Source organism: Heterodontus francisci, chromosome 20 (genome assembly GCF_036365525.1).
Source record: "Heterodontus francisci isolate sHetFra1 chromosome 20, sHetFra1.hap1, whole genome shotgun sequence".
NCBI lineage: Eukaryota > Metazoa > Chordata > Chondrichthyes > Heterodontiformes > Heterodontidae > Heterodontus > Heterodontus francisci.
In genome coordinates, this window is record NC_090390.1 from 60,236,417 (window position 1) to 60,250,472 (window position 14,056).

Here is a 14,056-nt window from a genome sequence, read left to right on the forward strand (position 1 = left end):
CCCTTGAGCCTGCTCAGCCATTCAACTAGATCATGGCTGATCTTCTATCTCAATGCCATTTTCCCACACTATCCGCCATATCCCTTGATATCTTTAATATCTAGAAATCGATCAATCTCTGTCTTGAACATACTCAATGAGTCTCCACCGTTCTCTGGGGTAGTGAATTCCAAATTCACCACCCTCTGAATGAACAAATTCCTCTGCATCTCGATCCTAAATGGCCTACCTCTTATTCTGAGACTGTGTCCCCTTGTTCTAGACACCCCCCAGCCAGGGGAAACATCCTTCCTGCATCAACCCTGTTGAGCTCCATAAGAATTGTGCATGCTTCAATGAGATCACCTCTCATTCTTCTAAACTCTCAACTCTAGAGAATGCAGGCCCAGTCTCCTCAATCTCTCCTCATAGGACAATCCTGGTATCCCAGGAATCAGTCTGGTGAACCTTTGTTCCACTCCCTCTATGGCATGTATGTCCTTCCTTAGGTAAGGAGACCAAAACTGTACACAACACTCTGGGTGCGGTCCCACCAAGGCTTTATACAATTGCAGCATGCCTTCTTTATTCCTGTACTCAAATCCTCTTGCATTAAAGGCCAACATACCATTTGCCTTCCTAATTGCTTACTGCACCTGCATGCTAGCTTTCAGTGACTTATGATCAAGGATACACAGATCCCTTTGGACATCAACACTTCCCAATCTCACACCATTTAAGAAATACTCTGCACTTCGGTTTTTCCTACTAAAATAGATAACTTCACATTTTTCCACATTATATTCCATGTGCCATATTCTTGCCCACTCACAGCCTGTCGAAATCCCTCTGAAGCCTTTTTGCATCCTCCTCACAATTCATATTCCCACCTACTTTCGTGTCATCAGCAAACTTGGAAATATTACGTTTTGGTCCCCACATCTAAATCATTGATATAGATTGTCAATAACTGAGGCCCAAGTACCCTTGTAGCAGTACCCCACTAGTCACCAACCTGAGAATGACCAGTTTATTCCTGCTCTCTGCTTTCTGTCCATTAACCAATTCTTAATCCACGCCAGTATATTACCCCCAATCCCATGTGCTCTAATTTTGTTAACTAACCTCCTGTGTGGGACTTATCAAAAGCCTTCCGAAAATCCAGTATACCAAATCCACTGGTTCCCCTTTACCTATTCTGCTAGTTACATCCTCAAAAAACTCCAACAGGTTTGTCAAATATGATTTCCCTTTCATAAATCTGTCAACTCTGCCCAATTCTACCATTATTTTCTAAGTGTCCAGTTATCACATCCTTTATAACAGATTCTAGCATTTTTCCTACTACTGATGTCAAGCTAACAGGTCTGTAGTTCCCCGTTTTCTCTCTCCCTCCTTTCTTAAATAGTGGGAATACATTTGCTACCTTCCAATCTTTAATACTCAATAATTCTTTAGTATGCTATGTATTGTCATATTAAGATATTTAAATTTTTAAAAGTCAAAAAGTAATTTAAAAATAATTAAAAAGTTATTCACAATAGTCCCTGGAAATTGGGATTAAAATCCATTGCTTCAAATATTCATGTTTATTTTCAATCCTATATTTGAAATACAAGGAAATACTCCAGCTTTAGAAGAAAGAAAGACTCCTTACGCAGTTGTTTATAAAATGCTTTTATCATTAAATTACTTGTGAGCTTTCACGCCAAGAAGTAATTACTTTACAGCTACCCACTACATCATGGCAGGATCCATGTTCAGCCCTTTCCTTTTGTTTTAAAATTTGAGACTCTTAAAAACAATGCAGTGCACAGCAGGTATATTTTGCAGCAAAGACCAAATTTTAAATTTGGATTCACTCAAGATACAGATTTTCATTTGCTCTGTAAATAATAACAGCCAGCTGATCTTATGGCCATTCAATCCAACTTCCTGCACGTGGACTTTTCGAGGTGGTGGCTAAATCTTTCTGATGTCGTTACATAAGACTACCAGGCAAATTAAAATATTCACCAAACTTATAACAGCTGCTAATAAAACACACTTCCATCTTCCGTTAGGAAAGTGGATGCTCAAATTTATGGACTTCTGTTTGGCAGAAGTCATAACAGAGAATATCTCTCAGATTAGCCAAGAATTAATTAAATTGCATCAGAGCAGAGAAGCTTGAATATCAGTCGAAGCTGAGGTTCCAACGGCAGAATCTCTGACTTGGGAATCTAATCCTCTTTGATAGGGTCATCAAGTAGATCCTATCACAAGACACCAAAATGACGACCAAGTAAACTATCACACAATGTAAATCCAATCTAATGTGTATATCCAAGAGATTACTTTTGTCCTCCCAATTTGCTTTCCTGTCAATTAAGAGCTGAATCATCAATATCTTACCAAGCAATTCCACCCCATGGCCATTCGTCACAAGTGAATACCACAGAAGTTAATACCCACTACTGAGAAGTCAATCTTGTCTTAGAAAACTAATTTTATAAATTCTCACTGCACAGTATAATGGTTATATAGATTTTTTTCCTACAAGAATATGATTTTCCAAATGAACTGCTTAGAGAAAAATATTTTAAATCCTTTCAAATTTATGATCTCTTTCCAAGAAATTAGTTCCACCCTTCTGACAGAATATGCTATAGGAAAACTATGAACAAAAATCCTGTTGAAAATGCTAATCAGAATGAAGAAAAAAAATAGATGCACATTTCTATAAGTAAGAACAATATGGGAAAGGAACATACTAAAATAACTTCAATACGTAGCTACAGTTTTTTTTTTATTCGTTCATGGGATACGGGCATCGCGGGCTAGGCCAGCATTTATTGCCCATCCCTAATTGCCGTTGAGAAGATGGTGGTGAACTGCCTTCGTGAACCGCTGCGTCCATAGAGAGTCATAGTCATAGAGAGATACAGCACTGAAACAGGCCCTTCGGCCCAACGAGTCTGTGCCGACCAACCACCCATTTATACTAATCCTACATTAATCCCATATTCCCTACCACATCCCCACCTTCCCTGAATTCTCCTACCACCTACCTACACTAGGGGCAATTTACAATGGCCAATTTACCTATCAACCTGCAAGTCTTTGGCTGTGGGAGGAAACCGGAGCAACTGGCGGAAACCCACGCAGTCGCTGGCAGAACTTGCAAACTCCGCACAGGCAGTACCCAGAACAGCACCCGGGTCGCTGGAGGTGTGAGGCTGCAGTGCTAACCACTGCGCCGTCCATGTGGAGTAGGTATACCAACAGTGCTGTTAGGAAGGGAGTTCCAGGATTTTGACCCAGCGACAGTGAAGGAACGGCGATATAGTTCCACGTCAAGATGGTGTGTGGCTTGGAGGGGAACTTGCAGGTGGTGTTCCCGTGCATCTGCTGCCCTTGTCCTTCTAGGTGGTAGAGATCGCAGGTTTGGAAGGTGGTGTCCAAAGAGTCGGTGCTTTGCTGCAGTGCATCTTGGAGATGGTACACACTGCTGCCACTGTGCATCGGTGATGGAGGGAGTGAGTATTTGTGGATGGAGTGCCAATCAAGCAGGCTACCTTGCCCTGGATGGTGTCGAGCTACTGGAGTGTTATTGGAGCTGCACCCATCCAGACAAGTGAAGAGATTCCATCACACTCCTGATTTGTGCTTTGTAGATGGTGAACAGGCTCACCTAGATTTGCTCTTGTAGCCACAGTATTTATATGGCTACTCCAGTTCAGTCTCTGGTCAATGGTAACCCCCAGGATGTTGATATTGGGGGATTCAGGTGATCATAATGCCATTGAATTTCAAGGGGATATGGTTAGATGCTCTCTTGTAGGAGATGGTCATTGCCTGGCACTAAAAGCCTGCTACCCGACGATGTGCGGAGTTTGTTTCAGGTCGGGTCACTCCTCCGGGTCTGGCTTTCGGGCTCGGGTCGGCTCAGGTCCGGGTCAGACACATACAATAAGTCTTGCATTTTGCTCTTCTGCTGGAGTGGAAAGTGCAAAAGTTAAAAAAAATTACCTGAGCTGGAGTCCAGGATGTCAAGTAGGGAGACTCTGAATCGGCGCAGTGAGCATCTCAATGATATCATCATGCTCGCGCTGCAGCTTCCTTAATCCATCCATCCAAAAGCAGCACAGTGAGTGACTGCACTATGGAATCAAGGTAGGTACCCATTCCGGTGGTTGGGTCAGGCTAGGCTCTGGTTGGGCGCGGGAAAAAGTGGAGGGACTCAGGCTCGGGTCCTATGTGGTTCTGTCGGGCTTTTATTTCCTGACCTGAGCAGGCCTTTACCTGACACTTGTGTGGCATGAATGTTACTTGCCACTTATCAGCCCAAGCATGGATATTGTACAGGTCTTGCTGCATTTCTACACTGACTTCTTCAGTATCTGAGGAGTCGTGAATGGTGCTGAACATTGTGCAATTAGCGAACATCCCCACTTCTGACCTAATGATTGAAGGAAGGTCATTGATGAAGAAGCTGAAGATGGTTGGGCCTAGAGTATAACCCTGAGGAAATCCTGCAGTAATGTCTTGCAGCTGAGATGATTGACCTCCAACAACCTCAACCATCTTTATTTGCGCTAGGTATGACTCCAACCAGTGGAGAGTTTCCTCCTGATTCCTATTGACTCCAGTTTTGCTAGGGCTCCTTGATGCCATACGCAGTCAAATGCTGCCTTTATGTCAAAGGAAGTCACTCTCACCTCGAGTTCAGTTCTTTTGTCCATGTTTGAACCAAGGTTGTAATGAGGTCAGGAGCTGAGTGGCCCTGGCGGAACCCAAACTGAGCGTCACTGAGCAGGTTGTTGCAAGCAAGTCCCACTTAATAGCACTGTTGATGACACCTTCCATCACTTTACTGATGATCGAGAATAGACTGATGGAGCGGTAATTGGCTGGGTTGGACTTGTGCTGCTTTTTGTGTACAGGACATACCTGGGCAATTTTCCACATTGCCGGGTGGATGTCAGAGTTGTAACTGTACTGGAACAGCTTGGCTAGCGGCGCAGCAAGTTCTGCAGCACAGGTCTTCAGTACTATTCCCGGAATGTTGTCAGGCCCATAGCCTTTGCAGTATCTAGTGCTTTCAGTCGTTTCTTGATATCACGCGGAGTGAATCGAATTGGCTGAAATCTGACATCGGTGATGCTGGGGACTTCAGGAGGAGGTAAAGATGGATCATTCACTTGGCACTTCTGGTTGAAGATGGATGCAAATGCTTCAGCCTTATCTTTTGCACTGATGTGCTGGGCTCCCCCATCATTGAGGATGGGGATATTTGTGGAGCCACTTCCTCCAGTTAGTTGTTTAATTGTCCACCATCATTCACAACTGGATGTGGCAGGACTGCAGAGCTTAGATCTGATCTGTTGGTTATGGGATCGCTTAGCTCTATCGCATGCTGTTTAAGCTGTTTGGCATGCAAGTAGACATGTGTTGTAGCTTCACCAGGTTTACACCTCATTTTGAGGTATGCCTGGTGCTTCTCCTGCACGCTTCATTGAACCAGGGTTGGTCCCCTAGCTTGCTGTCTGTGTTTGTCAGATATCAATACAAATCCTTCTGCAATCAAACATTTAGTAATAAATGTCCCATACACACCACTGTAGATGCATCTAGCTCCTGGCCTTAAGAATAACCAAATAACCAAAATTATGCCAATAAATAGTGCAAGAATGGGGAATCCAGGTGAGTTTAAGAAACAAAAATGTTCGACTGAACATTTCAATAAACATTAGGACTCTCTCAAAAGAGTCGATCCATCACTATTTTAAAAAACTGAAGGACATAAGATATTCATACAATGTAATAAAATAACAGAGCTTACACTACAATCTGTCTTCAAGAATCAAATAAATGCAAGTCACAAACTGGCACTTAAAACCCAGTTTACTACAAGTTAGACTTACTGGATGATAAATATTGAAAAATCTCTTGCAAGTTGGTAGTCGATAGTTTTCATCAATCTTCTCCAGCCCTCGCACTGTGAGAAACAGACCAATGGGAGAACCCAAGGCAAAGAAGTTATCTGGTTCAAAGTTGAGTGCTTGATAAGCCACAGACACCTGGAGGAAAACAAATGTAGCACATAAATGTAAATGAAATTATAAACAAGTGCACCACTCTGTTCACACAATAGGAAATCTGTTTCATGATGTGTTACATGAAATAGCTAGACCAGAGATACACAAGATTTTAAGAATTACTTATACTGAGATAGCATGAATTCTAAACAGTAATATCACCAGTAATTCAAGCTTTGGCTTTATTATCACAATAAGCGAAAACAGTTTTAACATTTAAAAGTAAGTATAAAAAATGTCACTTCCTATCTAGTGTTACTTTTTACCTCTGATATATTGAACAACATTGAATTTACAGCACAGAAACAGACCATTTGGCTGAATTGGTCTGCACTGGTGTTTATGTTCCACACAAGCCCTCCTTCCCCTTACTTCATTGAACCCTTTCAGAATATCCTTCGATTCTTTTCTCCCTCATGTACTTAATTAGCTTCCCTTAAATACATCAATGCATTCATCTCAACTACGCCCTGTAGTAGTGAGCTCCACATTCTCACCATTCTCTGGGTAAAGAAATTGCTTCTAAATTTCTTAGCATCACTGACTGGTCCAGCACAGGAGGAGGCCATTCGGCCCATCATGTCTAAGCCAGCTCTGTCTAAGAGAGACCCTGCTGGTCCCACTCCCCTGCTTTTTCCCCATAGCCCTGCAAATTTTCTCTTTGGATAATTATCCAATTCTCCTTTGAATAATTATCCAATTCTCCTTTGAAAGACACAATTGAATCTGGCTCCACTACACACTCAGACAGTACATTCCAGATCCTAACCATTCACTGCATAAAAAGAAAAAATTCACATAGCAATCATTTCTTTTCCCAATCACCTTAAATCAGTGCGCTCTGGTTCTCGATCCTTCCACCAATAGGAACAGTTTCTCTCCATCTACTTTGTCCAGACCCCACATGATTTTGAACAACTCTATCAAATCTCCTCTAAATCTTCTCTTCTCAAAAGATAATAGCCTCAGCATCACCAATCCATCCTTGTAACTGAAGTGTCTCATCCCCGGAACCATTCTTGTGAATCTTTGCTGCACCCTCTCCAATGCCTTCACATCCTTCCTAAAGTGTGGTGCCCAGAAGTGGACACAATACTCCAGTTGAGGTCAAACCAATGTTTAATAAAGGTTCACCATAACATCCTTGCTTTTGTACTCTATGCCTCTATTTATAAAGCCCAGGATCCCATATGCCTTATTAACTGCTTTCTCAACCCAACCTGCCACCTTCAACAATTTGTACACACATACCCCCAGGTTCCTTTGCTCCTGCACCCCCTTTAGAATTGTATCCTTTATATTATATTGTCTTTCCTTGTTCTTTTTACCAAAATCGATCACTTCACACTTCTGATGAGCTGAAAATAGGCCAATTGCATCAATATTTAATTATTTGTCTTTATAAAATAAGCTTACAGAATGGACGTGTAAATGATAAATGAATTTCAATGTAGATAAGTGTGAAGTGCACATTTGGATAAGAGGATTAAAAAAGCCTCATATTCCTTGCAAAACATATCTAAATGGGGTAGAGGAGCAAAGGAATCGAAGGGTATAGATTCTTCTTTCTTTTGGATTCACAAATCATTAAAAGTAGCGAAGCAGGTTAATAAGGCCATAAAAATGTGAACAAAACACTGGGGTTCATTCCCAGAGGAACAGAATCGAAAAACAGAGAGGTTATGTTAAACTTATATAGAACTTCAGGTGGATCACATTTGGAGTACTCTGCATAGTTCTGGTGTTTATATTACAGAAAGGATTTAGAAACACTACAGAATTTACAAAGGATGATACCCAGAACTCAGTGGTTATCGCTCTCAGGAAAGATTGAACAGGCTGGGGTTCTTTTCTCATGAAAAGAGAAGGTTGAGGGGTGACCCAATAGAAGTCTGAGATAATTAAAGATTTTGATCAAGTTGATGTAGAAAAGACATGTTGCTGAGTGGGGGGAGGGGGGGGGGGTGGTTGCAGGGAAAAGGCAGGTGGGGGTGTCCAAAACTAGGGGTCATAAACATAAAATTAATAACTCCAATGAGGAATTCAGGAGAAACTTCTTAACCAGAGTGTTGTTAGAGTATGGAACTTGCTATCACATGAAGTACTCGAACATCTTCAGTTAAGACAGTGATGGCTGCCAACCAAACTCAAAATTGCACAATCCCGCTCATTTAAGGCATTTACTCAGCACGCATAAAAATCCCAACAATCAAATCCAAACTTCAAAGTGACCTTTACCTGGCCAGCACCAGCTTCAAAATGGTCATAATGCACTGTGACAGATGAAACGCTAGCACCAACGTAAGACAGCATCCTCTTCAGGCCTCCCTGTTTCTCTGCAGCTAATGAGCCCATGTGAACAGCTTCATCTTTTGCTTTTTGGGTTGCTTCCTGCTGAGCTTTCTTCAGGGCTTCCAGTGCTGCTTTTTTCTCTGTTGCTTCTTTCTTCTTTGCCTGTAACAGAAGGGAAAGAAAATCATCCAGTTTCATTATATTTATTTCAAACCATTATATCTCCTATTTCTAGAAAGAGCTTCGTCAACCATAACTTTCCTATCGTGTGAACAACATTCATAGTAAACTAAAAAAAATGCTCAAATAGATTCACCAACAATATACAGGAAAACTAAAAAAAAAAGTTAAAATGCCAGCCAACAAAACAGGTGAAAACACTTTCTATTCCAAAACTAACAAAACCTTGCTGGCATTTTTTTGGGGCGTGTTGGAGGGACGGGGGTGTGAAGCAAGGGAGGGGTCCTAAATATATCTATTTCCAACTAATCCTTCAAAAACACACTTTACATCAGCAAATAGTTTCCACAAATCTCCAGTTATTTAAAAAGTAACCAATCCTTAACTCAATATCTTGTATTGATTATTCTTCTTCTTCGGCCTCTTTGTCTCGAGAGACAATGGGTAAGCGCCTAGAGGTGGTCAGTGGTTTGTGAAGTAGCGCCTAGAGTGGCTATAAAGGCCAATTCTAGAGTAACCGACTCTTCCACAGGTGCTGCAGATAAAATTGGTTGTCGGGGCTGTTACACAGTTGGCTCTCTCCTTACACTTCTGTCTCTTTTCCTGCCAACTGCTAAGTCTCTTCGACTCGCCACACTTAAGCCCCGCCTTTATGGCTGCCCGCTAGCTCTGGCGATCACTGGCAACTGACTCCCACGACGTGATCAATGTCACAGGGCTTCATGTCGCGTTTGCAGACTTCTTTAAAGCGGAGACATGGACGGCCGGTGGGTCTGATACCAGTGACGAGCTCGCTGTACAATGTGTCCTTGGGTATCCTGCCATCTTCCATGCGGCTCACATTGCCAAGCCAACTCAAGCGCCGCTGGCTCAGTAGGGCGTATATGCTGGGGATGTTGGCCGCCTCGAGGACTTCTGTGTTGGAGATATGGTCGTCCCACCTGATGCCAAGGATTCTCCGGAGGCAGCGAAGATGGAATGAGTTGAGACGTCGTTCTTGGCTGACATACGTTGTCCAGGCCTCGCTGCCGTAGAGCAAGGTACTGAGGACACAGGCTTGATACACTCGGACTTTTGTGTTCCGTGTCTGTGCGCCATTTTCCCACACTCTCTTGGCCAGGCTGGACACAGCAGTGGAAGCCTTTCCCATGCGCTTGTTGATTTCTGCATCGAGAGACAGGTTACTGGTGATAGTTGAGCCTAGGTAGGTGAACTCTTGAACCACTTCCAGAACGTGGTCGCCGATATTGATGGATGGAGCATTTCTGATGTCCTGTCCCATGATGTTCGTTTTCTTGAGGCTGATGGTTAGGCCAAATTCGTTGCAGACAGCTGCAATCCTGTCGATGAGTCTCTGCAGACACTCTTCAGTGTGAGATGCTAATGCAGCATCGTCAGCAAAGAGGAGTTCCCAGATGGGGACTTTCCATACTTTGGTCTTCGCTCATAGACGGGCAAGGTTGAACAACCTGCCACCTGATCTTGTGTGGAGGAAAATTCCTTCTTCTCAAGGCTTGAATGCATGTGACAGCAGCAGGGAGAAGATCCCAAACAGTGTAGATGCAAGAACACAGCCCTGTTTCACGCAACTCAGGATAGGAAAGGGGTCTGATGAGGCACCGCTATGCTGAATTGTGCCTTTCATATTGTCATGGAATGAGGTGATGATACTTAGTAGCTTTGGTGGACATCCGATCTTTTCTAGTAGTCTGAAGAGACCACGTCTGCTGACGAGGTCAAAAGGCTTTGGTGAGATCAATGAAAGCAACGTAGAGGGGCATCTGTTGTTCGCGGCATTTCTCCTGTAGCTGGCGAAGGGAGAACAGCATGTCAATAGTGGATCTCTCTGCTCGAAAGCCACATTGTGCCTCAGGGTAGACACACTCAGCCAGCTTCTGGAGCCTGTTTAAAATGACTTGAGTGAAGACTTTCCCCACTATGCTGAGCAGGGAGATACCATGGTAGTTGCTGCAGTCACCGCGGTCACCCTTGATTATATCAGGTGTAATGCCGTCCTTCCCAGGGGCTTTTCCGTTGGCTAGAGAATCAATGGCATCACTGAGTTCCGATTTTGTTGGCTGTACGTCCAGCTCATCCATGACTGGCAGAGACTGGCGGTCTCAGTGACAAAATTTTCCCTGGAGTACAGTTCTAGGTAGTGCTCCACCCACTCAATATCTTGTATTGATTATATAATATATAATTTTAAAAAGTTTGCAGCAAAAATTTTACTGCAAATAGATTAATTCAGCCTCCAGCACAAGAAATTAAAACCAGATGGCAGCAGAAGTGAGGATACATCATCCTTACGCATGCACGCATTATGCCACCAGCTTAGTGCTACATTTACAACAAGTAAATCTATCAAGGTGATAGTATACAACAGCATAAGTGACAGAAAGATGCAAAACCTACTTAGGACTTTGCCCATTTCCAACAAAGGCGACAACGCAGAATTTTATTTAATTATGCCATTGCTGCTTCATTTAGCTGAAAAACCAAAGCATACAAAATTGCTTGTTGGTTTTATCTGCTAATTGCACAATGAAACAGATAGCACAGGCCAGGAATTTGTGCCCATAAAGCATTTGTGGTCTAACTTGTTTCTAAATACCAAGGATATTTCAAATGAGAGTACATAGAGAATTAAATTGATTACCTATAGAAAATGCTCCCTTCAGACAAACAAGGCCAAGTCAGAGATAGAATAGTTTTACTGTAATGGGAAAAGTGATCTGTGACTCACTAAAGAGGTTAAGGACAGTATGAGATTAAAAGAAGAGGTTTGTAATGTTGCCAAGAGGACGAACAAGCCCTAGAATTAGAGAGTTTTAGAAACCAGTCAAGGATGACCAAAGTTGATAAGGAGAGAGAAAATATGAGAGTAATCTAGAAATACAAAAACATATTGTAAGAGCTTCTATAGATATGTAAAAAGAGAGTAGCAAAGTAAATGTAGGTTCCTTAGAGGTTGTGCATGATAAATTATATAATGGGGAATAGGAAATCTCTGACATTAAAGAATATTGTACCTGGATTCACAGTAGAAGACATGAAACACATTTTAAAAAAATATTCGTTCATGGGATGCAGACATCGCTGGCTAGGACAGCATTTATTGCCCATCCCTAATTGCCCTCGAGAAGGTGATGGTGAGCTGCCTTCTTGAACTGCTCCAGTCCTGGTACATCAATAGTGCTGTTAGAAAGGGAATTCCAGGAATTTGACCTAGCGATCATGAAGGAACAGCGATATAGTTCTCAGTCAGGATGGTGTGTGGCTTGGAGGGGAACTTGCAGGTGGTGGTATTTTCATGCATCTGTTGCCCTTGTCCTTCTAGGTGGTAGAGATTGCAGGTTTGGAAGGTGCTGTCTAAGGAGCCTTGGTGCGTTGCTGCAGTGCATCTTGGAGATGGTACATACTGCTGCCACTGTACGTCGGTGGAGGGAGCGATGTTTGTGGATGGGGTGCCAATCAAGCGGGCTGCTTTGTCCTGGATGGTGTCGAGCTTCTTGAGTGTTGTTAGAGTTGCACCCATCCAGGCAAGTGGAGAGTATTCCATCACACTCCTGACTTGTGTCTTGTAGATGGTCGACAGGCTTTGGGGAGTCAGGTGGTGAGTTACTCGCCGCAGGATTCCTAGCCTCTGACCTGCTCTTGTAGCCACGTTATTTATATGGCTACTCCAGTTCAGTTTCTGGTCAATGGTAATCCCCAAGATGTTGATAGTGGGGGCAGTCAGCAATCGTAATGCCATTGCATGTCAAGGGGAGATGATTAGATTCTCTCTTGTTTGAGGTGGTCATTGCCTGGCACTTGTGTGGCACGAATCTGAATTGCCACTTATCAACCCAAACCTGGATATTGTCCAGGTCTTGCTGCATTTCTACACGGACTGCTTCAGTATCTGAGTCGTCGCGAATGGTGCGGAATATTGTGCAATCAGCAGCGAACATCCCCACTTCTGACCTTATGATGGAGGAAAGGTCATTGATGAAACAGCTGAAGACGGTTGGGCCGAGGAAACTACCGAGGATCTCCTGCAGTGGTGTCCTGGAGCTGTGATGGTTGACCTCCAACAAACACAACCATCTTCCTTTGAGCTAGGTATGACTCCAACCAGCGAAGAGTTTTGCCTGATTCCTATTGACTCCAGTTTTGCTAGGGCTCCTTGATGCCATACTCCGTCAAATGCTGTCTTGATGTCAAGAACAGTCACTCTCACCTCACCTCGAGTTCAGCTCTTTTGTCCATGTTTGAACCAAGGCTGTAATGAGGTGAGCAGCTGAGTGGCCCTGGCAGAACCCAAACTGAGCATCACTGAGCAGGTTATTGCTAAACAAGTGCCGCTTGATAGTGTTACCGACAACACTTTCCATCACTTTATTGATGATTGAGAGTAGACTGATGGGGTGGTAATTGGTCGAATTGGATTTGTCTTGCTTTTTGTGCACATGACATACCTGGGCAATTTTCCACATTGCCGGGTAGATGCCAGTGTTGTAGCTGTACTGGAAAGCTTGGCTAGGGGCATGGGAAGTTCTGGAGCACATGTCTTCAGTACTATTGCCGGAATGTGGTCAGGCCCATCGCCTTTGCAGTATCCAATGCCTTCAGCCGTTACTTGATATCACACAGAGTGAATCGGATTGACTGAAAACTCGCATCTGTGATGTTGGGGACTTCAGGAGGAGGTCGAAATGGATCATTCACATGACACTTCTGCCTGAAGATTGTTGCAAATACTTCATCTTCTGCACTGATGTGCTGAGCTCCCCCATCATTGAAGATGGGGATATTTGTAGAGCCACCACCTCCAGTTAGTTGTTTAATTGTCCACCACTATTCGCGACTGGATGTGGCAGCACTGTAGAGCTTAGATTTGATCTGTTGGTTGTGGAATTGCTCATCTCAATGGTGAACCCCAGGATGTTGATAGTGGGGGATTCAGCGATGATAATGCCATTGAATGTAATGGGGAGATGGTTAGATTTTCTCGTTTGCCACTGCCTGGCACTTGTGTGGCGCAAATGTTACTTGATATTTAATGATATTTGATAAAACATGCACAAAAATTTATTACTTTTAGTAGCAAAAAGGCAACAAAATATTTATAATTTCCCCAAGTTCCCATTAATTCTGATGATTTCTTTTGCAGTAGGGTAGGTGGGGCAGGGTCTTTTGTCCCGCCTAAGCAGTGCGCGGACAAAAAAAAACAAGAACCACTGGGTTAAAAGGACAGAAAACAGTTGGAGTGAGTGGGTCATTTTTCAGATTGGCAGGCTGTGACTAGTGGGATGCTGCAAGAATCAGTGTTAGGGCCTCAGCTATTTACAATCTACATTGATAACTTAGATGAAGGTACAGTGTAAAGTATCCAAATTTGCTGATGATACAAAGCTAGGTGAGAAAGTAAACTGTGAGGAGGACACAAGGAGTCTGCACAGGGATATAGATAGGTTAAGTGAATGGGCAAAAAAATGGCAGATGGGGTATACTGTGGTAAAATGTGAGCTTATTCTCTT

General features: G+C 43.1%; 1 protein-coding gene across 1 annotated transcript in view; it reads right to left on the reverse strand.

Annotated features, from left to right (window-relative positions):
- Positions 1-14,056, reverse strand: part of sec23ip (SEC23 interacting protein) — a 155,492-nt gene that overhangs the window by 98,194 nt on the left and 43,242 nt on the right. Inside the window, exons 13-14 of the mRNA XM_068052891.1 lie at positions 8,298-8,513; positions 5,886-6,041 (exon numbers count right to left, since the gene is read on the reverse strand). Coding sequence (XP_067908992.1) covers positions 5,886-6,041; positions 8,298-8,513 — 372 coding nt within the window. The remainder of the gene's footprint in view (positions 1-5,885; positions 6,042-8,297; positions 8,514-14,056) is intronic.